The sequence below is a fragment of the Poecilia formosa genome, unplaced genomic scaffold (assembly GCF_000485575.1).
Source record: "Poecilia formosa unplaced genomic scaffold, Poecilia_formosa-5.1.2 Scaffold199, whole genome shotgun sequence".
Lineage (NCBI taxonomy): Eukaryota > Metazoa > Chordata > Actinopteri > Cyprinodontiformes > Poeciliidae > Poecilia > Poecilia formosa.
The window spans coordinates 708,379-735,964 of NW_006800138.1; the positions used below are offsets into that span (position 1 = coordinate 708,379).

Here is a 27,586-nt window from a genome sequence, read left to right on the forward strand (position 1 = left end):
TGAGTTTTTTTTTACAAATGCAAAAAAATGTAAGACAGTGCCAATCTTTTCTGGATGGATCTGTAAATAAAAACCATCAGGAGTTGAAATGAGAAGTATTTTATCTTTTATTCTTTAATGAAATGAGACAAATATAGAGAAGTTTAACCACAATGAACAACATGTTTTTGATTTGAGTCCATCTGTCAGCAGGATAAAGCAATCCTAAACTGGGTCGTCAACAGGACAATGATCTCAAACAGAGCGGAAAATCTAGAACAGAGCAGAGAGGAAGGGGTTCCAGTGGCCCAGTCAAAGTCCAGACTAGGCTGGAAGGTTGTAGTAGAACCAAAGGAGATAATTAACTACCTGCAAATCTTAATGAACTGAAGCAACATGGTGAAGTTTCTGTTCCAACTCACCTAAATGAAATGATTCTGTCATTAGCAGGTCTCTGTTGGACTGTAACTAAATGCTCAGGAGGTAATTCAGACATTTAATTCCACCCTCCATTGTGGATAAATCAAAATGATTTTGCAAGAAGCATCAGGGAACTTCAATGCTCTTTCTCAGTCCTCATGCATCAGAATATAATTTCTATGATCTTTCGTATAAAGCCTTTCAACGTAGGCTGCAAAGTGATAATTCTGGCCCTTTAAATGGCTCATCAGGTCATTGCAAAGTGCTGTAATTTGTCAGCTGGGTCACTTCCAGGTGAAAGAATCAGCCTTTTAAAGCCGTGCTGAGCTGCAAATATACAGTAACTGCTGGAGCCAAAGTCAGTGTAAAAATGAACATTTATAAAATCTAATACTAATGTTTTACATGCAAACCAGAACGTTTGACACGATGTTAACAGGAGCCAAGTCTTTAATGTGTTTTTTGAATTAAACTATGTATCTAGGCCCACTTCATGTTAAATAATTCTGCTAAATTCCCCCAACTCTTCCCCCTCCATAATTACTCTGATTTGCAGCCCAGATTTTACTACAGTGTTTACACGCCAGTGCAAAAAGTCCAGAAAACATTTTACATAAACTGAATATTATATGTAGCCTTATTTTTGTTTATTTATTTAGCATAAAAGGTTCTCAAGTGGAGACTGCATGGCTGTGAACTGAAACGTGAACATTCACTGTACAGGAAAAGAGTCAGAGAGGACGTAGATGAATGTTCACCAGATTGTGAATATTATATTTGAGTGGTAAGTTTGCAAAGTTTGGAGGAATGTAATACTTCAGAGATTTCTCTTATTTTTTTTCTAAAATATAAAAAGAAATACAAATATCTGTAAAACATTGTCAAAGTTTTATCTTAATTTGTTAAACAGCTGGTTATGTCTGGAATAAAGGAGTCAGGAGATGGACTTATTTGAAACAGAGATTTACACAAATTTCCACCAAAACTGGAAACAACAATGTGATTCTTACAAAAAGCACATTTTAGATTACAAAAGCAAGCCCACAGAATAAAATATTTATCTCCTGCCTTTCTGCCAGCCTAAGCCGACTGAAGCCTGGTTTTCTATGAGGTTTCATAAAATTTCAAACAGTGACATGATGTGTGGTTCAATCCTCTGGAGATGGATGTGAAAACATTCACAAACAGAAATACAAGCTTATGTTTAAATTTTGACCTTAACTGAAACATTGTTATGTTATTCATTCTTTAATAAATTACATATTTAAAAAAATATCTTAGCAAGACAAAACAAGAGAATATTTTAAATAAGGTTAAATTTATTAAAATTCAATGATCTTACCTTTATTTCCATATGAAGTCCTTGCACCTGTCCACAAATAAGTGCATCCTTGTTTGCCTTCATTTTTAAAAGTCTGGCTGCTTCAGTGAGTGGAGATTATGGCCAGGAGAGTGGCTGTGATCGGATTCCAACTCAATGTTTTCAGACTTTTCAGTAGAAGAAGAACCATATTGTTTGCCATTCTTGGTATTTTATTTATCGTAATCAAATGTAGTCACCAGCTATGAAGGTTTTTATTTAAATGTCCACATATCAAACCTATAAAAAAAGCAAAAATGCAGTCATTACTATGTTTGGAAAAACAACAAGTTATGGACTTGCCAGTTTTGTTATTATTTATACATAATTAATCAGCTTTTATGGGTGAATTAAAACAGTGAAAAGTCTGAAAAAGGCTTCATTTCTCATCAGTTTTGCTTCACAAACATCTGTAACGTGTCCTTAAATTATGTCTATGTATTTGTGACAACATTTGACGGCTCCAAAAATTCTGTGTCAGTGATCAAACTGTCTGATACAGTGTCAAACGTGCAAAGAATGACTTTGTGGATAGTTGCATATCTCTGTGGATCTCCCCACAGAGATATGTGGCAGATGCACAATCATATGACCGAGTCACATCACTGTCAGTCCTGCTAATGACTCAGTGCTAAAGTTTTATTTCTGCTTCACAATATTTTTTTTCTTCGTTCCAGCTTTCCATCCGTCTGTTGGCTCTCAGCCGTTAAGTCTTTCTGGCCTCTGAGGGTTTTTCTCTCCGTTTCTGGTTTTATCTTACTGAAGGTAGAGACTGGGAGCACGGGAACGTATGCACCAAGAGCCGTCCTCCACAAGGGAAGCACTTTCCCAGCCAAGTCTTGAGCTCAGTGCCAGTGTTAAAGTTGGGGTGAAGTCATTAACGAGGTCATTTTGCCGTTGACAGCGTGTCCCCGAGGTGAATCATCACTGCTACTTTCTGCAGCGTGATTTTTTTAAAGCCATTGGAGAGACTGTGCTCCATTTCAATGTCTGTGAAGGAACCCAAAGTCGCAGAGAAACCGTCGTTACCTTGGAGACATATCTAAGTAGACGATATCCGTGAAACTTTGGATCGTTAAGATTCAAAATAGGAAATGGGACACAGACCATCTGCAGCAGTGGTCTGGTAGCTGCAGGTCTGCTAGAACTTCATTTAAATTCAACAAATTATGCAGTTGTCAGTGACAGTTACAGTCCAGTCCCCTCAAATAAACGATCTTTGTGTTTTCTCATTGCAGATAAATTCAACAAGGCGTCTTCCCTCCTTTGCAGCCATGGCTCACTCCGTGTCTGGAGGGACTGTGCTCACCATCCTCCTCATTAGCAGGTAAGGCTGCAAATAGATAAGAGAAATATAACCAGTGGGATGAACCGCCAACAACGCTCTATTAAGAGCCAGGGAGCATAATCAAGTCATGTCAGATTGTTATTTGGTACAAGGCCAAAAATTGTGATGCAGAGAGCCGAGGAGGAGGTGGAGGCATTCTCATGTGGTTTCATTTTCCCTTGAACCGTCAGCGCTCAGCACCGACTCCTCATGCATCAGGCAAGAAGACGCTTTGAAATTCCACTGCCACGTTTATAACACTGCTGAGCAGAACTGATGAGGAAGGATCCAGCACTACATGCATCCATCACTGAATACAATTGGGGTTATAATCCCCGCCGAGGTCATAAGGAGAGAGTGATTGGATGTTTTGGTGCACATTTGCCTGCTACTGTGAGGAGCTGCCTCTCCTGTCTGCATTGTACTTTCCAGGCACAGAGTGCAGCTTCCACACCGTCGTCTGGTTCTCACTGAATCTTCCCTGTGTAGCGCTGCCTCTCTTTGCACAATCAAATGCAGCATTATGGGGCTGCAGCAGGTTTTCTGCTGCACAAGCATGTCATCAAATGTGTGCATGTGAACTCTTCGGAGATGTGATGAATTAATTTTGCATGTGTGTTAGCTGACAAGGAGAAGTAGAGAAACAGAGAAGGATCGTGAGTCTTCGGTCTGGTTCCTGATATCCGAGACCAGATTTTAGGCCATGTCTGGACCGTTCTTTCATTTGGGTCAGGTTCTTCAGTTGTTTGTAACTCTTGCACTTTCCACTTTAGCAGTAGGACAACACTTATAACATTTGACAAGTTTCAGACAAATATCTCTGCAAAAAAACAAAATAATTAGTATTTTTGGTCTAGTTTCTAGTGCATAATAACTTAGTACATCTGAAATTAGTCAAAATGAAGTTACAAGTAATTTAACACAAGAGCTTGATTTAATCTACTAATTCCTTAATATAATTACAAAAGTACCAGTTCCACTGAGATTATTTCACTTACTGGAAAAATGTCATTATCTGTGGGTATAACTGCAGTAAAATTTATGATTAACTTCCTCTTTTCACGCAATTTAACAAGTTTGTTTTGTTAAATGTATTAAGAAATAAAACTAAAAATAATTAATACATTTATTTTTAAGTTCCCTCACTATAAAACACATTATTTTCTAAATATGGATTTTGTCTCGGAGAAACTGCTCAGTAAGATGCATTAATCAAAAGTAAAGTAAAAAAGAAAACAAATTAGTTATGCACAGTGTTGCGCTGGTGTGAGGAGAAGTTTGTATAATTTTCATTCCTGCCCCAGTTTTATTTTTAACCAGATGTTTTTTTAAAGGCCAATGCATTAAATAGTTAAATGACAGAAAGCTACAGAGCACAGTAAACCAAAGCTGACCATCTTAAATATTTAATCTTAAGAACTAACCAAATGAAGAAAAAGCTACAACATGTTAACACTTTCTCAACAGGTAGTTGTGTCTCTACATTCTGCCACAACCAGCTCTTTGAGAATGAGTTCGAGACTTTGGATGAGCTCGTCCAGCCAATCAAAGGGCCTCATTCAGCCACATGACTATATGTTGGAACGTAGAAAGTTATAGATGATGTTTTCTTCCATCACTGATGTTTGAGCTCAGAGATCAGCCATGCATGATTAGGGAGAATATGAAAACTTCATGCAGACAGACCCTGGAAAATACTGGGATTAAAAAAAAAACAAAAAACAGGACCATCTTGGAGCAAGGCCACAGCACAACCAACTGCACCACCATGCAGCCAGTTATTCATTCATTCAGGGTAATCTCCATTCCCATTGGAGAAGAGTTAGCATTATTTTTGGCTAACCGCAGTATGAACAAGTTTAAAGTTGCAAGTCTTACAAATGCAGAGATGTCAATTCCGCCTCTTCCAGAGAATATTGGCAGAGCGCTTTGGTGCTCAGCTCCGAATCCTTCGATAGTTTACTGTGATCAGCAGAGAGCTCTGCGCTTCGCAAGGAGAATTTAAATGCAGCGCAGCTTGAGGAGAGAAAACAAAAGTGACATTGGAGAAGGGAAGAAGGAAGCCGATACAAACTTTACAGGCTTAAAGCTGCAGCAAAGTAAAGCGTGTATGACCACGGCGTGAAATGTGTGGAGTGGATGTTTTCCTTTAACGCTCAGGATGCAGGATACCACCGACTAAAGGAACGTTTCCAGATGCGTCGCTGTCAATCAAGTCTCAGATTCTTTCATCTGCTCTTCTTTTCACTGAGACACTCACGATTGTTCTGTCCCAGAGTACAAAGAACAAAATTGAAGAGGACAGGTAAAAGATCACATCTCAAGAAGGTAAATAAAGTCTGTCATCCGAGGAAGTTGGACTCGGCTTTGACGCATTAAAACAGGTTAAAAGATTCTTCATTTAATGCAACACAGCGACGGTGGGGGAAACTTCATAACTCATATTGTACAAACAGATCAAAAGAAAGTTAAAAATTCAAAGTTTAAGCAAGAAATTAAAAATTCATGAAGCGAGTCAAATGTATGAGAGGAAAGAGCATCAGAAATGTTCCCTTCAGCAGAAAATCTAATAACTGGCCAACTGGGCCTAAAACAAACACAAATCATATGGTTGCTTTTAAAAAGAGGCAAATTTTTGTCCCTGTTGTGACTCCACACGTCCCCTGAAGGAGTGTGCTTATGGAGCAGTATAGTTCATTTGGAGTGCTGTCAGCTTTTTGTTGTTTGTATTGGTTAAATGCTTGCAATCCTTCGTTCTGCATGGTAATATTGAGCCAGATGGAGAGCTACGTGGACCCAGGCTCCAAACCCTCATCTGACGGCTTTTGGAGCTCATTCACTGCCAATTTTGTTGTAATTTGGCACTAAATTAATAAATAAAACAATCAATAACAGTTTTTGTAGACAAATTTATCCAAGCCTGTGTGTCACGTTTGATGTGATAAAACATCATCTGCTGTTCTCATCCAAAATAGCTTGGATATAAAAGAACATTTCCTCCGCATGCTGCATAAAGAGCATATATTAAACTTTAAATGCATTTTCAAAAACATTTCAACTGCTGCTAAAGTATTCTTTTCATCATCAGAGTTTGAGGCAATCTGTAAACATAAATAAGTTATAGGATTACCTTAATTTCCCCAGAGTCAGCAAAGGTATTGGTTGCATAGGCGGTTTTAACCCAAATGCAAGAAACGTGTAAAACATACCAGATATTTTTTTCTTTTTTTCTGTTGTAGACCAGAGGTTTTCGACCAGCCCCTGAAGGGCCCACTGCCCTCCAATTTTTACTTGTTTCACTGCTTCCATGCATCTAATTTAAATAAATGGGTGATTAACAGCCTTCTGCAGCACTGGAGGCAACACAATCATTTGATTCAGGTGTGATGATGAAGCAGAGAAAAATCTAAAACATAGAGAACTGTGGGTGCAGCTTTAATTCCCTGCTGCAGACTTCTAGTTTTAATGTGCATGGTGTTGTTTTTGAAGATCTGCAGTGTTGTTCTTGTGCCAAACATACCTTTTAGAAAATATCTTTTCAAACTAAACCTTCTCCCATGATTCTTTATTGCCTTTTAGTTGGATTTTTTAAGTTTCCTTCTTAGTGTATCAGCAAATGTTACAAAGGCTCGGTCATTAACCACTCATTTGATTCGCCTGTTGGAGCAGAGATGCATCTAAATGTTGCATAGTGGCAGTCAAACACTGGAGCTGCAGACCCTGCTGGAGAATAATCTACACACATGCTAGTATCACCCAGCTGTCCTAAACCTCGTTGAAAATATATTTCTTAAGACAACTTTGTTGCATAATCTTCTTCTTAACTTCAAAACAGTGAGCTGAATATCAAAATGGTGTGGATTCAGAGGCAATTTGAACAGGGAGGCATTGTCACCTGAGTTTCTGGTGTCTTGTAAGTGAAATGTGGATTCACAAAGTGCTTCATCACAAAGGTTTTAAAGGGTTTTCCTCAAGTGAACTGATTTGGACAAGTTAATGCTCCAGGGCTCTCGCTATTGTCACATCACCGATTCCAACACTTAAAAGAAGATAACACCACTGAAGTTAAGGCAACATGGCCTTAATACTGACTTCAGTCTTCATGCTAAAACCTCTTAAAAATACAACCACAACTTTTCCAGTTTCAAAATGTACCAGTGAACCTGCTGTTACCTAAAAGCTCCAATCATAAACTTAATATCCAGTGTTTTTCACCTACAAATGGGTGACAAACGGGGAATTACTTTTATATTTCAGCTGCAGGATTTACAAATCCTAAATGTTTTTTTTTTTAATCCTTTCCAATTCTGTTTTGTCTGTGTTTGTGTCAAATGGATACAGCAGCAAGATGAGAATGAATTGAGCTAATCAGCCTCCATTAGAAATCAATTCTGCATTCAGTGATGGATTTCCAGCTGGATTCTTAGAAAATGCTTCCAGGTGTTTGATTGTGATCAAGTTTTCCTGAAGTCCTGAAAACCTTTCTTGTAAATTACAAACTTTATCAAAAGCAAAGTTGACTAATTGTACTTAAAAAAACTCTCATTTGTGGCTGTAAATGTCCCCACACATTTGCTACAGCATGAGATCAAGATCTGTTTTCTCTTTTTGGAAAAGGCTTGATGGAGTTTCTTGCACGGTTGCAGGTTTTTACTTGGTTGAGCACAACTCTGTGTTTTGTGATGTGGTTTTGATTTATGCTCTGGAGGGGAATATTATTGGCTTGTCTCAAGTCAGCTTTCTGACTTTGTTGGAGTCAGATCAACAGAGATGAGCTTTTGATCACAACTTTCCTGACAGCTAAATAATGAGGAGGCTTTCATTCTTGCAAAACTAATCAAAGTTTCACATTACATTGACAGTTTTTGATTTTAAACTGAAAACTTTTTATTCTTATGTGAATTTAATTCTTTTTCCAGGTGTGTGGAGAAACTTGTTTCCTGATTTAGTATTTTTGCAATCTTTACTCTCTTTTTCTCACTCAGTGTTCAGGTCTGAACGATGTTTTGTCTCTCTTGATCTTTGTTGTTGACATGTTCCAGCCACACTGTTCAAATATTTAAAAAAATAGATTGAAAACCAGGTTTCATTTCATAGATTTCTTTCACTCCCATCACTTGGGACCAGTACAGTCATTTGTAAAACCACCAGTGGATTTTTTTTGTCTATATGAAACTGCATTTTGTTAGCCGTTCCCCAATGAAATCAATGCCCCATTTAAAAGAGCAACCACAGCTAGTAGTAGATATAGCTATAGATATGAGGTCAGGGACAGTTTTGAGTAGATTGTGTGGGTTTTGGTGGTAGTTGTGAACTCTCTTGTAATTGCTCTGCCTTGCCTATTATTCCCCTCTGAGCAGAAATGTTTTGTTAATCCCAGGAATTTCATTCTTGGTGGCCAATTCAGCTTCTTATCGTTAAAAACTGCAGATTGAGATTTGTTGCACTAGGATTAAAACTGAACTAAAACAACTAAAGCTCTTAAAATCATTGAGTTAATACACACCAGCTTCACCTGCTTAGTACAGCTGAGGAAAAATTGATTCTAGTTTTGGTGACACTATTGTGCAGAATCAAGCTAGCTGCTATAATGTATTGTGCTTTTCCCACATTCAAAGGGTATTGTACAGATACATCAGAGTAGTAGTACAATTTTTTTATATCCAAAGTTGAAAAAAAATAACAAGAAAAGCTTATCTGGTTCACATGGCGAGACTTTAAAATTATCAGCCAATTTTCAAATCCTTAGATGATAAAAAGTTATTCGTATAACAGGATTAACAGTGTAACCCAGTATTGAGCAACATCCATTTGTCTTGCAAAACCTGTTGAGAAAAAAACTTGAGTTAACAAACATGGCAGGCTGCTGGGAAGACGCATTGGGAATAGTTTGTGGACTATATTTAACCATTTACCACAGAAGTTAATGATTACTTCTGACAAAAAAAATCCGAAGTAGAAAAACCTAAAATTCTTGCATCATTCAGATTTTGGCTCTGTTTAACACAGTTACTGTGATGGCATCACTTTCTTAAAATACACAGTTATCTGGTAGCTCACACCTGAACAGGTCTGATATATTAAATTAATACTGACAAAGTAAATACTCTAGTCTCTGTCTCAGTTGCAGGTTAGAATCCCTTTTGCTTTTGAGCCGCATCGATTCTGAGTCGTAGACTCAAAAAGGTTAACATCACAGTATCATGCAGTTGATGTGGATCTGTCATATGAACATTTATTCTCCTGTTCCATCATATCTCTGAGGTTTTCTGCTAGAACAGATCCATGTTTTAATGTTGTTCACAAATCTGACCCTACTATCTAAATGTTACAGCTGAAAGCGAGACTCATTAGATCTGGAAACATTTTCCCGATCTCTGGATGAACCAGTGTGAAATGCACAGCCTTATTTTTCTCTTCTCAGCTGAGTGGCTCCTGGTGTGAGCCTTTGCTGAAGCAGCCCTTGCAGGATTTGACAGTTTGGAGTCAGAGATGACTTTTCATGTACCTTGGTTGAAATAAGTGATATGATTTGAGCAACCGGTCTGCTCTTTTTACTCAGACCTCAGAGGTAAAGGCAGTGCTTTCATCCACATAACCGTCACTTAGGGGTTATTATGTTTTTAATCCTTTTCTGTTAAGGATTCAGAAAATACTTGTGCACCAAGCTGCTGCCATGTTTTGGTTTAGTTTTGCTTTTTTGAGATTTCCTGTCAGTGTATATGAAATAGATTAATAAATCCTATCTTTACGAAAGCTTTTATGGATCCAAAAATATTAACACAAATCTACTTTGTCTAATGTTTACAAATCAAAATAAATTTCTGCTTGTTTGTGTTTTTTTTTAATAGTATTTTTCTTCTAAAAGTATTTATATCCATTCTATTAAACCTTTCCCCTGACGACGCCAGCAGAGGAGCAGAGTGTACTCTGGACAGACCGCCAGTCTTTCATGACATTAACACAGAGAGACAGACGGAGGCAAGGCCTGCTGGGACGCTTACCCAAAGTCAAATAATAAACCAATTAATTAAACAAGGAGGCTTTTTCACCGTGAGAGTAAACCAGAACATCTAAGCCCCACTTTGCTGACAATTAGACTCGTTTCAGCTTCATGTAATCCATACATGAAAAGGGTATTAATTGAGTTTGTCCTGTTTGTAGTGGCTGTGGTACCAAATGATCTCCTTGTGCGTGACCCTGCATGACATCAGAGAGGTGGATACAGAACTAATGCTCATTCGTTTAGCATAACTGTATACATATTTTCATGGAGTAATATCTGGCAGTGTAGGTTAATGAATAATGGAGATATGTGCGACCCTGGCAGGGTTGTAACATTCTCTGCTATGTCAGGATTTCACTTACATAGCATGGTAAAACTTCAAAGCGTTAGTTTTAGAGAGAGATGGTCATAGATGATCATATTTGCCTTTCCTAGTTGTTTTATTTCTAGAAAAAAGTCAGACTGATGACTTTTCCTCTGAGTTAAATCTCAAAAATCATTTCTCTGACTTTTGGTCTCCAAAGATTAAAGTCAGATTTTTGTTTTCAAGTGGTCCTAATCTTTTTCTGTAGAATGTTAACATGTTTGCATGACAGAGGAAATGAACAGGACCAAGAGTAGAGAGTTAATTTATCCATCTGGACAACGTCTTGACAAGACAACCAAGTAAGTTGGTTGGTTTGCATGGAAGTCCAGGTGATATATTTTGCAGGAAAATAGGGGTCCTGAGTAAACGGGAATATTCTGCAAAAATAATGCAAATATTTGCTGATACCCTGACACTTTAAAAAATTGTTCAGTCAGCTAAGATTGTGCATTGCTTGAAATATCCTTGTCAGAGAGTGCAGATAGGGTCACATGGATAATCATGTCAAAGAGGTCAAATAAGAGGGAAGCGGTGGTCAGGGCTGCAGCTCTCTCTCTGTGTGCCGTGGGGCTCACAGCCATATCAGCACCCACTGGTTCAGCCAGGATGATTTGGATCAGCCAGAGGTTTCTGCTGCAAGCTAGAAAAAATATCTCATCAGGGAACAATGAACAATGTGAGACGCAAATATGACGTCCAAAATAGATATTATTAGATTATTAGGCGTATCAGGTGACGTATGAAGCCAATGTTCACAATGAATGAAATCCAGAGTTACATATGTGCTAATATTAGTTATTTAATTCCTCAGGTTTTTTGACAAACACCAGTCACTGAACATTTTCTCCAACCGCCAAGCATATTGGTGGCATCATGGTGAAAACTGGTTTGATCTGAATTTATGAAGCTCCACATGCTGAATGAACTATAAATGTCAAGGAATTGTTAATAAAACCTTGGATTCTGCTGCACTGAGAATCTTAAAAGATTATAGGGGATATACTTTTAAGCAATCAGTCCCTCCACTCTTAATGAAAATAAACATAAACCACTCAAAAAGTCTCTTTACTTTCTGTACATGATTCAGCTTCTCAGTGATATTCTAATTTAACTTTGCACTTGCATGTTCTTGTTTCTTTTCATAATTTCTGCCCTGTTTCTTTGAATACAGGGCTGATTTATGAATAAAATGACAAAAATATTCAAGAACTAATTAATCAACTCTGAAAATTAGACCATTTTCTCTTAAAATTGGCCCTGAAATTCAGTATTTAACTCTTAAAAAGGGAGTGCCTTCTGTGTAACAAAGAACTAAAACTCTGTTTTTAGGTTTCTGTTCCTAATTTAGATATGAAATTGAATTTCCATATAGAAAATTGACGTTGAATGTACAGTGCATGTAAAGCTCTAAGGATCGTCTTACAATAAAACGCAACAAACCTGGAGCCACGGATAATGCCCCGTGCCCCAATAAAGCTTTGTAGTATCTTTTAATTAATACTAAGCAGATATCACATTCTAGTCTTCCTTTGAGGTCCTAAATCAGAGGTTGTGTCAAGCGAGATTTAATAAAGCAGCACATGTTCATGATCACAGAGTTTCACTTTGTTTCTCCTTCAAAACCAGAGCAGCTCACTCAATGTTAAATCCAGAGCTTTGGTTCTGTTTGACATCAAGCCTTTACAGCCTTTATTTCCAAATAATCTTAAGATAACAGCAAAGATCCCTGGTGTGACTGAACCACTAACTAATGGTTCAGAAAGCTGGAGCAGAAAAACCTGCAGCAGAGCTGTGTGACTTCCATAATTATGTAACATTTAATCTGCTTTACTCTCTTCATCCAGTACATTGGATGTATTTAGATTATTTTTTCAATCTATAAAATAATGAAAGTTACTAAAAATATTTAGCTAAAATAATTTTTAGTCCATCAAACCACAGGAAATATCTCCAAATATAAATGTTTTCTTCATGGTTGTTTTTGCCAACTATAATCTGTTTTTTTATGTTGGATTTTATGTTTTTATGATGTTAACTGGATCTTCCTCTTGGAGGGGCCATTCAGTCCATATCGGGAGAGAGCTGTGAATCAAACCAGCCTGTTCATGAGGTCTTTTGCTTTTCTTTTGAGGTTAATTCTTCCATTTCTCTCCAAAGCATCTTCATCTCTGAGACACACAACCCACCTACCTTCTAAACGATATGGTGGCAGGACATTCCCAGAGTGTTTAATTATTATAGGTGACATCTTTATACCAAAGTATGATACAAACATGTGGAAGTCCACAATTATTTTCCTGATATCTCACATGAATTCAATTTTTCAAGGATTTCATACAAAGAAGCAGCATGTTTGAAGTGTTACCTTGAAATACATCCACAGATATGCCCCAGTTTAACTTAAATGTAAAGGCATTCATTTATTACATAATAAAGTTCTGAATTTGAAGAAAATGGAAATGATTTTGATTAATCTAATTAGCCTGATATTCCTTCTTTAATTCCATGTCAGACAGTTAGCAATAAAGAGTCTCTGTGTTTCCGGACCTGTTTGTTTTGGATGTCCAATGGCTGCTGGAGACCCGACACAAGGAAGGGAACACATAGGAGATGGATTAAAAGATAAATTTAGCCTGAACCTATTTTCATCCCTGCTCAATAATCATCTCAGCTAAGTCCCAGCATGTCAAATAGTCTTGACTATTTACATTATCTTACTTAACGAAGGCAAGACAATTTTATTTGTAGAGTACATTTTCAGCAAATTCAAAGTGCTTTACATGATTAGAATGAAAATAAAACATCAATCAAGCAGAACACAACAGAAAATAAATTCCAGTGATAAAGGAAAAAGATGACAGGTTTAAAAACAGACTACACTTTATGATGTTCCAGTTTTAATTAATCAAAGGCAGCTCTAATCAAAGAGCTTTTTTTAACTTTGAAAGAAGAAAACTCTTAAGTTCAAATCAAAAATAACGCTGCTGTCTAAATAAAAAGATAAGTTTTTTTTTTTGCTTACAGTATTAGTGAGAAGCTTCTCCTCCATAACATGCCCTCTGATCATTCCTTTATTTTACGTAATATCTTGTCTGTCTGTGGTGAACACAAATGTGACTTTCCCTTCTCATTTCCGGGGTCAGTAGTCTTCATGACATGTCTCTCCCAATTACTCCTGGAAAGTCTTCTGTGGTTGAAGTTTCCTTTGAAAAAAGCTGGTTGGTTATAATAGGCCTCCAAAAAGGAAATTAGACTTTAGATTATATTCTACAGACATCGTGGGGGCACATACTAAGAAATTAATGACTGCCTTTGCCTTTTAGGAAGATGCCCCAAAAAGTCACTTTTGATGAAACTGAGGATAATGATCCCAGCTTCTTAACTAATCCACCAAAATGAAACTTTTGAGGATCCTGCTTGGCTCCTTTGGTGGTTTAGGACTGTCTAAATACTCTTTCATCCTGAAACTGTAAAAGTTTCTTCCTTAGTGTTCAAATTCTTTAAACTAAGTAGAGTTTTTATAGCATATTTTATGTGGATGACATGACTTTTTTATAGTTTCTTATGCAAGTCACAGAATTTCCTTTCTTTGTTGCATAGCTCGGTTTTAGATTATTGCATTTTGCATGTTGAAAATTGAATTTTTCTTTAATCTTTTAGCTGAATTATGATGCCATTCACCCCAGATCACATTGTGACATTACTCATTTAGACATTACTAACTTTCTTGTTTCATTTTCACCTGATACCCGTGTGGCGCTGAGTAAAACTTTGCTGACTCCTCTCTCACTGTTATCATGTGCAGAGAGGTTTAATAAAGATGCATTCATTTCACATTTATATGTCTGTTCCGTCGAGCATGCAAATAAAAACACAGCTAATTATCCTGCTAGAATTTTTATGGATGGGTACTTTCCTCATTACTAATTGCTCTTTTGCCTTGAAACTGAGATGAAAATGTTCCAGCAGTGATCACAGATTACCTTTGAGGCCATTTGATGTAATTGCTAAATGAAAAGGCCGCATCGACAGCGCTTGCAGGATGCAAACTGCAAAATTACATCAGTCTGTGACTGCAGGATTTCAGAAAAATCTCACCAAATCATTGTTACACAAAACGAGGCGACAGGTTAGCTGGATAGACGGGAGAAAATGTGTAGGGAAGAAACCAGATATGAGCAAGAGACCCTGGCCTAGTCCAAGTCAATCTTTACAGCGCTATTTTTAGTCTAAGTATTTTTTGGTTTTACTACTTAAGTTAACATCAAAAACTCAAGCTCCCATTTCTACTTTAAGCTTAAAGCATCTCCTGCTTTTAGTAAATATTGCTTTCACCTTCTTACACATTATCTCACGTGATGCATAGTGGTAAATTACCATTCACACCACCAAGGCCAGCTGAATTACAGTGTTTCAGATGACATTCAGATGATTTTGAAACTGTAAAAACATCCAGCTCATTCCAGACAACGTTTTGAACAAGCCACAGTTTTGTTTCTCTCAAAGTTCTGGTTCTTCCCTGCAGTATTTAGCAAAGTACCAGCAGTCAGACTGAAGCGTTTGCTCCGGTTTCAGAAGCACATATTTAACCTTTATGTGACAGAAAACACATTACAGTTTGTTGCAGAAATAGCAGAGCAGCTGCACAGCAGATTACGATGAGAATGAGAGTCAGACAGAACTATTGTGTCTTTTCTTATGTAATAATCCAAAATGCAACTGTGAATATAACTGTAAATGTATTATAGGCTTGTTTACCTTACACTTTGCTGTCGCCAACAAACTTATCAGTGTCAGCAGACGTTTTAGGTATGGCTTAAGAATTGAAGTAGAACTTTTATGAAGCAGTAAATGAATACTTCCTCTTTTGGTTTTGTCATGCTACTGCAAATCAGAAGCACATACAGTACAAGGCACGTCCTCACTTCAGCGCTCAGGGGGAAAATTGAATGTAAAAGAAATGCTGGACAACCCCTGAGTTTCTATTCAAGACTAGACCGCAGTTTTGTGAATATAACAGTCCAATTAAACCAGAAGGTTTTTCATTCTGGGTTTTCTGATATCATTCCAGAGCCACAAGGTGCATAGCTCTCAGAAGTCAAAGTTTCCTCATGTCTGGTAGGCATTTTCCCTAAAAGCCATTTTAATTTGCATTCGGGTTTTGCAGTGTGTGGAAATTGCATTATCTCGCCGCACTGGGCACAATTTTCTTTAGCATTAATGAAGGGAACTGGAGACCTCTTGCTGGTATGACTACCAGCAAGCCGCTTGGGTTGAAGTCACTGAGGAGACAGTTCACATATTCAGTCAATTACTCACAAGGGATTCCTAGAAAGTTATCTGGCAAGAGTTAGATGTGAGCCACGGCAGGATAACAAAATCTGACTTAGTCAGTCTGAGCTACCAGCAAAACTGGCAGATGACTTACATGGCCACTTTGTTGGGTACACACATTGAAATGTTCCCTGCACACTTTTAGCAAAGTCCAGATAGTAGGGTCACAATTTGGGATAAAATGAATGCAAAGATCCATCCTGCCATGTAGTAATAATATCAACTGTGCATGATTTAAATGCCATGAGCCTCTATGAGTTTCGATTTATATAATCATTCAGAGATTTATAAACTAACAAACATATTTAAAGTTTGTTCCCTGAGCTGCAGGGTGTAAGGATTTTAGAAATGTTGTGTTCTCTGTATTCCTGGTTTTAGTGAGAACATGAGCAGCAAAAAAAAAAATAAAAAATTTAATCAGTTTGCTGCACAATTTAAGATTATATCCAAATTCACAAAACTCTGTTGCTGTAATTGGTTAAAGTGGCCATGAAGGCGTTGATAGTGCAAATATGTATGTGTTGAGATGATGTGAGGATGCCTCAGTTAGGAAATATTAAAATGCATAAGTAGTTGATTACCACAACAATGGAATCTCTTTACTGATTATATTTGACCTCAGAGGCCAATAAAGACGCTAAATGTAGAAGCAGCATATGCATGGAGAATAAAGAGCCTTTCAAGTTATGGAGAGGAGTCCAGCTCTCAAAGAAATACTACTGAAACAAATGCAATAGGAGTATCTTTCTGCTTTTATTACTTACTGCACAGAATAGTGGGAATAATAGCAGAATTTATAGAAATCTCTCTTTACTTTCTTCATTATCGGGAAGCTGCGCTGCAGTGAAAGGGCATTTTGTAAATTTGAATGAAAATATAAACATGTGTAAGAAAATAAATGATAAAAACTATCCTTGACACTCATCATGCATCTTCAAACCTCCAATGTTACCATGCAAAACAAAGTCATGATCTACAAACAATGTCTCTGTGCGTCGTCTCCTGGCTGTCTGAGATCAGGCTGATGAGGTCACAGGTAATATAGGAATCATCTTTTCCCAATGAGACTCTCTGGCTAATCCTGGAAAAAGGCGTTCCTGGGCCAGAGTGGTTATATAATCCCCTTGGTGCTCCAGCGTCTCCTCCCAGTGGGAAACATCCAGAGTGAGTGGCCCAAAAGGCATTTTGACGAAATACTTCAACCAACTTAACTGAATCATTTCTATGAGGAAAAGCAGCAGCTCTATTCTTTCTGTTTCTTTTTTTTTTCGTTCTTTTGATCGAGCTCCATATCTCCAGATTATTGGGGGCTTTCGGACGCATTCACACTAGCCCTGTTAATCTGCTTTAATTAAACTCCAGCTCATTTGCACATAAAGTCCAGTTCATTTGGGGAGGTGTGAATGTGCAATCGAACTCTGAGGAGACCTCGGTCTCAGTTCGGATGACGTGAACTCTGGTGTGGTTCGGATGCATATGTGAACGCCAAGCAGGAAGCACAGGGGATTCTGGGTAAATGCATCTAAAATAAACGAGTTGCAGGAGAAATGACTCATGGTCTTTTACAAAAGAAAAATCATACAACCGCTAAAATTGGACACTCCATCTTTTATTACTTTTTGTGAAGGAGGAGGTTTGTGTCTTTTTACGAGATTTACATGACGTTTCCTTCACTGGTTATTGGTGCAGCGCCACCACAGGCGAGGAGGGCAACAGGTCTTTTAGAGAGTTTGGATTGTTTGACAGTGCAGTGTGAATGTGAACAGCACCAGCTGAAAATATAACAAATGTTGCAATTTTGGTTCCAATCAAATTCAGACGACTGCACTACGAGGTGAGAAACTCCCTAAGAACGTAATCAGAGACATTGACGTGCCTGTGCTCCTCTTTCAACCACTTTTTTAAAAATAAACGTCAGAATCAAGCAAAGAAAGACAGAACGAGGACATGTAAAAAAATAAAATAAAAATAAGGCATTTTAAACAAACAGCAAAAAATACACATGCTGGAAATTTCCGCTGTTGCTTTAGGAACATGTCTAACCCTGGGTATTGATAATTTTCTGCAACTCAGACAACATTATCTCATTTTACCTAAAACATAGAGTTCTCATAGCATGACCTTTTAGGTTTGTCATTCTGCTGTTGTGTTTGTCTCTCCTTCCAATTAGAAAGCTAATTGGCTCCTATAGTCCTCATAGTGAGAGGACTATTCTGCTCCTCATATTTCCACACCTTCTATTTCCAAATCCAAATAGATTTAAAATCGACACTGCAAATTACTGACATGAACATTCTGCCTGCGGCGGTAAAATCGAATTTCTACACTAATTACCTCAGCACGTTATTTTTGTTCCTGGTTTGTCTTTTTCTGAGTTTGTTTTTTTTCCCAATTAGGGGCAGAGTTACGTAAACATTTTGAATAGATACAGAAAAACAAATTTCATGCATAAATATGTCTGCATTTCATTTAGGTTTTTGCACCATGGACACTACTTTACATAATCCCACCACTCAGGGGTTTCAGCATAATTTACAACCTAACAGCTGCATTTGGTCTAAATTTCCACAGAACTGAATGAAGGCTACATTTACAAGTTAAAATGTATTTCTATCAGTAAGTGATCTTACTTTTTCCTCTCCCATATTGTAATTCTGTAATTTACTGTCAGAATAAATCCAGCGGTTTAAGAAAATGTGTAAGGAAACAACAGATTTATACACAGAGGACAGGTCAAGGGTAAAACTGTAGTGGTTAGAACAACAAGAGGTTATAAAACAATATCCCAACCTTTGAACCTGTTGCAGAGCATCGTTCAATCCCTTATTAAAATGGTGTGACAGAACTGCAAATCTACCAAGACTTGACTGTTCACCCATTTACTCTACAAACCTAAGAGGGCATTGTTGAAAAGGAGCGATATGTAATGTTGGAAGTTTGTAAAGGAAACAGCAACCATGTGGAAGAAGATGTTCCAGTCAAAGGAGACCCAAACTGAACTTTGGCCTGTTTATAATATGTTACGTGTGGTGAAAAGCTGTTATACAACCATGGTGGTGCCGCTCTAAGCTGTCAGAGTTGATGGGAAGATGAATGGAGCAAAATGTGTCACAACTCTAGAAAAGGACGTCTTAGTTGCCACAAAAGACTGAAGACGTGGGTTAAAGTTCACCTTCCATAGGGCAATGACCCTAAGCATACAGCTAGTGATACAGAGAAATGGTTACGACCAAAGGATACTCAGAGCTTAGGGTGGCCCAGTCAAAGTTCAGATCTACATTTACTTATAAAACCTTAATTTTCAGATTTTGCTTTTGTGGAAAATGCCCTTTGAATGTAAAAAATGCTTAAAGGGATTTAAAGCTTCTGGAAATGTTCTACATTTTTGATTGTTTCACATACAGTAAATATGTGAAACTGTTGCTTCTTTGCTGTTTGTTTGATCCTATTTTCTCTGCCCAGATTAATATATTTACATGAATCCTACTTTCTCTAACTGGTGAAGGGAAGGCGTGTGTTTCTACTCGTGTGCATTTTGCTTTGAATCTCAACCCAGATGTAAGGATCTGTGATCTTTTATGACATAAGGCTTTTTGTTTCTTGTGTCAAAATCTTTTTCTGAGGCTCCTCTAACTTCAGGGGACAGATGAAGACTGAAAATCTTCTTTATTTGGTCGAGGGGACTTCTGCTACTCTCCCATGTGGAGGAGCTTAGGGAGCTCACTGCCACAGCATGAAAGGGAGAAACAGCTGCTTTTATGCACACAAGCCTACTACACAAACTCAGGAGGGCTTCTTGTTGGCTTGGCTTCTGTATCTGTGTCTCTGTGTGTGAAATGGCTGAAAGGTCTGAGGAAGGCTTGAAAGTCCCTTCACAGCAAAATACAATCTCAATATATGAGAGCAATAGCAGTTTTTGCTCCAAAATGCCATTGCACAGTTGCAAAATCAAATATTCTTTTTAAAAGAAGAAAATAAGAAGTTTAATAGCATTTAATGGGTAAAGTGCTCAAGATGAATGCAACTCTTCTGCACACCTGGAGGTTTGAGCTAGTAATATGTTTTACCTCCAGTGGTCTGGCCAAGAGACAAGAGCTGCCTCCTCTTTCCTGCAGCCAGCTGTCAAGGAAACAACAAGCGTGCTCTTCACTGGAAACCCGGGGAAGTGTAACCTTAGCCATGAACAGTGAGAAGATTAATATGTTTGTTTGTGATTTATAGTGCAAATAAAATCAGATAAGTCATTTTTGTGCACATGATGGTATTGTGTTTTTCACAGTTTAAGACTGGTAGACTTTAATCATTTACCAAGACCAGCTGCACCGTCTCACTGTTTCAGTCATTCGACCAAATGTTAGACAATTAAGTCAAATAGTTATTGGAGGAGCATGATGGAAGGCACACGTAGTGTTGGGCATAAATTTGGCCAAACAAAGTCAGATAGTCGAAATTACTAAAGTTTTAATAAATGTCATTGTTTTTTTTTTTGTTTTTTCTATCAACAATTGTAGCATCACATTGCTATTTTACCACTCCTATGTGTTAGCAGTAACTTCTTTTCCTTTAGTCTTAATATTTCACAATTTGATATTTTGGAAATAAATTTGCTTAATCTAAACACGGCAATTTTGAAGAAAATAGTTTTTGGCTGATGTAACCGGATGTCACTACTGGCGAGAATGATGAAGACGAAGGCAGGAAGTGGTATGAGAAGGATGAAGTGGTGAGTTTTTTAATGACTTATTGCTTGCAGAAACATTTTCACTTGTGATTTTAATAGCTTTTCTCTTTTAATGGAAACACCACAATTGCAAAGTTCTCGACACATTTGTAACGGTAGCTCAGATAGTGTTTACAAAGTAAGGGCACTAAGGTAAGCAAAGCACTTAACAAACCAAAGAATCTTTTTGTTGCTGTGCTGCTAACTGATGACAGATTTAATTCAAGGTTGATTGAAGGTCATGTTGCTTCAAAGGTAAATGAGTGGTGAACTCAGTGCAGGAAGAAGTAGGCTGCAGAGCACCAAGCAGCTTTAGCAGCAACAGTATCTTCATTGTTTCCAGCTTTCTGTTTCCCAGGGATTTTGTGGGATTTGGAAAAGCTGGCGGACTATTGAAATACTTTGACACAACATAAGGACATAATCTCTGAAACCTAACAGGGAGACTGCAGTTACATACAATAGTAACTTATCAGACTATTTCACCAATACATTTCCTTTATATTCATTTATTTACTGTTGTTGTGGCCCCAAACCAATTCTAATATTCAAGATGATAAATATTTGTATCCGCACAAATTTAAACTCAGATATGAGGAACAGAACTGTGATAAAAAAATGTTGACATAAATGCATTGCTAAAAGCGTAAATCTCATTTTGTCAAAAATGTAGAAATGAAATGTGCTCTTAATGAGGGAATTTGGACACATTATGCTCGTGAATGGACCTTTGTCCCTTTTCTTTGACTCCTGCAGGGGATCTGTAAGCTGGAAACCTGGACACACTGAAAAGAAAGAAGAAAAAATACATTAAAACAACATTTGGAAGGATGTTTAACTCAGTTTCTTTGTACATATTTCAAAAGGGAATATTAAATTAATTTACTCCCAGGGCGAACAGAAAACCCACATGTTGCTGTCCTCTGTGGGGTTTGGGTTTTAAAGCTCACAGGCGGCCTGGGGGATTTGGGGAGCTCAGGGGGGCAAACCGAGGGATCCTGCAGAAGCAATGAATGACATGAATCACTGAAATAAGGAATGGGGGTGAGAAGCGGGTTTGAGTCAAGCCTGCTGCTGAGTGGGTGGAAGAGTGGCGGAGAAAGAGTTAGAAAGGGGTCCAGTGAGAGTGTTACTCAGCTCTCTGCAGGGGTTATGCTCAGCTGAATTAATTTGTTGTGAAATGTGCAAGCCGGGCCCGGACCCATGGCTTGTGTGCATTGGAAACAGAGAGGACAAGGAAGCGGCTGGGTAGACTGATATGTTGGGAGGCTATGTCACGGAACCGAATGTGAAAAAGCAAATTCTGCCGCAGGGCTCAGTCCTTCTGACCCGACTACACCATCACAATGTATTACTTTGTCTGAACCCGTTTTTCTGCCCTTACATTTGCATCGAAATGCAAAACACATTAGCATAAGCAACCATCCAGGGAATATGAATGAGGATCGGGGCTACACCGGCTGGGTTCACCTTTGTCTTTCCATTGGTCGTATTTCATGTTGCACATTGTCGCTCCCATGAAAAGCCGAATCTGTCACAGATATTGTCTTTCTAAATAGTTGACAGATACAGAAGGAGTATCAATACAGATGAAACGATTATAATTTCATCATAATCCAGCCTTCACCAGGTGCTTCCCACAACACTTCTGACAGAAGAAAGTAATTTAAAGAGCTCAGCCAAAGACGACTTGCACAATTCTGCAAAATGATATAAGATTCACAAGTTTTCCATAAAGTCATCATGAGGTGTTCTCTATCACAATAACCTTCGTGAATGTTGGTCACACAAGACTCTACAGCAGTAGAGTCAGATGAGGGCTTGGAAGAAATGTTGAATATTTGCTGGCAGCAGCATTTGAACACAGAAGAGCTACTATCTTGAGCACAACCTACCAAAGCAAAACCAGGATGACCAGTCAGAATGAACTGCAGGGGCTTGTTTTTAACCAGCAGTTCCAGTTATTAGTACATTTAGTAACTGGCATTTAGAGATCTTTCTTGCTACTTTTATGTACCTGGACTAAACTATGACCCAGAACACCAGGTATGTATCAAAACCATTACTGTGTGGCTCATTTACACCTCTACCATATTATTAGTCTTTATATGTAAATAATAAATAACTGCAATTTTTTTTTGTCCAGTTTATGTTAGTGATTTTTCTAGACACTGCATTGCTGAGGGTTTTTTTCTTGGTTAATTAGAACCACTTTTCACTTAAATAACACATTTATGCATTATTTAAGCAGTGAGACAGAAAAAGGAATAGAGGGGAGATATGAGAGAGAAATTCAACAAAGCAAAGGGAGTGAGTGAATATCCAAAGGGCTTATTAGTCACTGATCCTGACAAACTAGGACTTAATAAACGCTGCTTCCTGTTCTCACTTCCTCCTCCACCTGGCTCGATTGTGTGTGACTGGCCGATTATCACATTAAAGCTGCTGTTTTCTCACAAAGACATCCATTTATGCTGATGATATCACTTCCAAGGTCATGGCAGATGAACCCTAAGAAATCAATTGGAGTGATGAAACACTGATGCTCCTCTTGACATCCAACTGTTGAGCCCGTACTGATGCTAGCTCCCGCTGTCAGAAACGCTCAACTCTAAGGAAAATGTCTTCATCTTTTTTTATCCCAGCTGTGTCAATGAAATCTAATTATTGTGGGTTACTAAAATGCTTTTTGGTATTTATGAAGACAATGAAGCCTATTTTGAGTTCCACTATGTAGATACTGCCAATGTATAAATGGTAATTGGACAGAAAATTACATCCAGAACTCCAATGATTTTCATCCTACATTTTCTTTCACCTAAACAAAGTTCTGAAAAACAGCTTGCATGCAGCTACCTTTGTATAATCAGACAATTATTAAAATACAGAGATGGTACCAGGCTTTTTTTGCGCAACCATCTCAAGAAAAACAAATGGTGCTTCTGGATTGGCTAATGCTATTAGCTAGTTTGTAACACCAGCTAACAGTGTGCCAAGTTGCATTGCTTCTAGGTATTCAGCTTCCCACACTGCAATTTCTTTCAGAAGTTTAAGATTTCCTCCTTGAAAACAATCTACAAATTGTATTGTAAGTTAATAGCGCAGTTTGTAGAGCTGTTGCCTTGCTGGGTTCGATTCCCGGCCCTGGTCTTTCTGCATGGAGTTTGCATGTTCTCCCTGTGCATGCGTGGGTTTTCTCCAGGTACTACGGTTTCCTCCCACAGTCTAAAAACATGACTGTTAGGTTAATTGGCCTCTCCCTAGGTGTGTGAGTGTGTGTGTGTACATAGTTGTGTGTCTCTGTGTTGCCCTGCGACAGACTGGCGACCTGCCAGGGTGACCCCGCCTCTCGCCCGGAACGTTAGCTGGAGATGCACCAGCACCCCTCCTGACCCCACTAAGGGACAAGGGTGTAAAGAAAATGGATGGATCCAGAAAAATGGTTTTAGCATTTTCATCATATTCAGTGACACTGCACCAAGTCCAGTACCTGCACCTGGATCCACCTGATTTCTTCCTTTACATTATTCGGTCTTTGTAAAACAAACCAGTAAATTTATTCAGATCAGGGTGAGTCCGTCCTCCAGGGCCGGCATCCTGTATGTTTTGGTACCTGGTGGAAGTCTCTACCTCCTCAGCATGTCAGTGTTCAGCAGCCATCATTTGATCCAGGTGTGTTGAACCAGGGAGAAAACTAAAATATGCAGGTCAGCGGTCCTTGAGGACTAACTTTGGACACCCCTGATTTAGATGCAGGTAAACTTAGAAAGTCGGAGTGGCTGTGGAACAGTGGCATCTTGTTATTCTTGATAGGCAGCACAGTGTGCAGGTTGTGGGTCTGCGTCGTGTCATAGTGCTGAGGGAACCTGCTCTATATGAATATGAATGGTATTTGTTGTGAGTGCACATGCGTGAGAAAATATAAATCATCACTTTATGTTTGACTCGATCTGTGTTGCTGCTCAGACAAAACAATCTCAGATCAGCTGCTTGTGTTGGAAGAAATCATGAATTCTTGGAGTGTTTTGGAAATCTGCTTTGCTTTCCCTGTTTTTCTGCTTCTTCTTATTTTATTTTTTTTTCAGGGCTCAGTGGTTAGCAACTGTTTGGCAGGTTGGAAAGCTCAAGTCTCATTCTGCAGGTGAAGGTTTAGACAGCCAAAAGTTAGAGTCTGGGGATTTACTGAGATGGACAGAATGAGAGGAGATGTGAGATCTGCTGCATTCCATTATCTGACAACTTTGGGTTTTCATCCATTAGAAAGTGTTGTGTTATGTTTCTGTTTGCGTTACTTAAATGTTTAAATGTTCATTACAATGATTTGACGTAAAAAAAAAAAACAACTATAAATCTGTATAGCTTTGGACCTCTTTAGTGGCATTTTGTACATATTTTTGCCTTCATGTCTGTTATTACAAACACACATACATTTGTGCGGGGAGACGGGGGGTCAAACAGGGTGACCCAGATTGATTTTACGAGAAGCAGAATGCAGTCAGCACCATTACTAACATGGCTTCCCCATCCAAAAGAGCTGAAACAACAGGCTGCCAGCCCTGTGAGTGGGACTTTATGCAGCATAGCATCAGTCTGTCAAGGTGGAGGCACCCCCCCATCTCAGCTGATTTGACACAGTCAGGTGAAACAAGTCGAGCTTTCTGGCAAAAAAGTTTCTTTTTTCTTCACTGTGGAATCAAGCCTGGGTTTGAAAACTCAGGGGGTCGGGTTCAGGACAAAAACAACAAAACAAAACAAAACAAAAGATAAAGGAGCTATGGCCGAGAAAAATAAAAACTTCCTATCGTCATTTAAAGTGATAGGAATTGAATATTTTGCCTTCTTTTTTAACACAAGTGTGTTTTATGTGAGTTTAGAAGGACAGAAACGCAGTTACGTTTAAAAAAAATAAAAAAAAATATGTCAAAGGAAACAGGTCGGAATAAATAGCAGCAAACAAAACAATTCTCCAAAAAATAAAAGTGGGAAAACAAGCAGGCAGGTGAAGAGGCTGACAAATCTGGCAGGCAAACAGACTGAAAAGGACTGAAAAGGACTATATATACACAAAGAGAGAGGGGGAGAGTGGGTGATGAGACGCAGAAGGCTTCAATTGGGACAAAACATAACAGTACAGTGGTGAAAAACAACGAAAAATAGAGAAAAATATTATATCGGAAAAGAGAGAGTGAGAAGCACGAGCAGTTAGAGGTTGATTCTGAACTTGCCTCTTATTTTTAAATATTGCATGTGATTTTGGGAAGGGATTAGAAATGTTCACATTATTTATCATTAACACAAATTCCTTTTATTGCAATATGAATTATGAATTATTGTGACAATGATTAGCTCTTTTTAAATGTGTTTGCAGAGCATTTTCGTTTGTAATTTAGCTATTTATTTCTATTGCTGATACCAAGAGAGCAACAATAAACATCAGCATCATAGTAAATCTGAATAGATGCAGTTATTTTATGCAACACTTAATGTAAATGATGAGTAGAAATTGTGGGGCTTTAACTGTAGAGACATGCATTAAAAAAATGACTCCAATGAATGTGGAATACTGGTTACAAAAACACTCCTGATGATAATAACCATATTTCTATGGTTATGTCAGCAGATTGGCGTTTTACTCATAATGACCACCATTGTTTAGTTTCTTTTGCTAACCTGTGCAGCTTAAAATGCAGATTATTTTTTATTGATTTCTGGTCTTAACACTATCTGGATTATTCTTTTTGCTGTGAATGATTGCAACAATATTTACATGCAGTATTAGTTATTGTATTGATTTTTAAAATATCATTAATAAAAACAAAAGCTTCAATTCCTGCACATAGAACCATATCATCTTATCATGAAAAAGAATGAACATTTATTTTTGTTTTTCACATCAGTAGTTTTTTTTTTGTCTTTATCTTTGTTGATTTTTCTTTGCATTTCTACTCAGAAATCTGTGAAATCATAGCTGTTTCTATGCTCAGCGTCCGAAAACAGACTTCAAAATTGTCTTTTTCTTCTGGGTATTTTGGACAAACAACAATAATTTGCAGATGTTAGTTGTATTTATGTTTAAACGTTCGTATGATTTTTCTGTGGAGTGTTATTTTTGGGTCACACATTGTATTCACACTTTGTGAATAGTGTTTCCAAAAGTATCTGGATTTTTATCTGGTCGTCAAACTAACAAAACACATACAGATCTAAACTGATGCAGTGAAGTAAGGCAGCAGGTCTGTGAGATATTTTTGCTCCTGTTTGGATATACTCCATGGACTGTGTTTCAAAATGATCAGAATAAGCTTTGCATCAAAGAATAACAAAAAAATGCTGCTAATAGAGTGCTGTATCCAAGCATGGTACTGGAATGTTAAGTGGAAGGAAAAAGTATGGAAAGCACAGTGAAGGGAAGTTACACAAGGCGTGAGTTGGGGCTGCAAAGTGCATGGCCTCAGCTTTTGGTAAGAAAACATTTCCAAATTGAAAAAGTTTTCTTGATATTTATTTTACTTAATAAGAATAAAGGTTTGAATCTAAGTACAACTTTACTCAAGTTAATGAGATGTGGCTGTACATTCTTTGGAACTTTTTGGCCAAATCGTTTTCTTTTGGCTCTCCATTCATCGATCCAGACAGTATTTGTACCTGCTTCTCCTTTCAGTGGATAAAGTTTAGATGAACATTTAGAAGCAAAACAAACAATCACTGCAATTTGCGAATGACAGCCTTTGAAATCACATGGGGTTTAATTACATCAATTAATTTGTTTAGCCTTCATACATTAAATCATATTCACTCTAAATGCTCATGACTCACGTGGGGGCTGATATTAAAGAGCTCCAAACATTGTACCCATTTTAAGGCTCTGTGCTTGCTCTCCTCCTCTCATACATCAGCTCACAAGTGACATGGGGGACCGCTGCCAGTGTGGGGAGATGAATGTTTTTTCAGCTTGTGCACATGGCCTGATCTGTCTTGCTTCAGCTTCTCTTACATCATGGCACGTGCCTCGGGGGTTTTTTCTCTTCAGAGCAGCTCTGTATTTAGGGTGTGATTTACGCTCAAACATATAT

The 27,586-nt window shown here is 38.0% G+C and overlaps 1 protein-coding gene across 1 annotated transcript in view; it reads left to right on the plus strand.

Moving 5' to 3' along the window:
- The first annotated feature begins 2,903 nt into the window (after positions 1–2,903).
- Positions 2,904–27,586, plus strand: part of LOC103148160 (gamma-aminobutyric acid receptor subunit pi) — a 43,514-nt gene continuing 18,831 nt past the window's right edge. Inside the window, exon 1 of the mRNA XM_007566797.2 lies at positions 2,904–3,086. Coding sequence (XP_007566859.1) covers positions 2,929–3,086 — 158 coding nt within the window. The 5' untranslated portion in view covers positions 2,904–2,928. The remainder of the gene's footprint in view (positions 3,087–27,586) is intronic.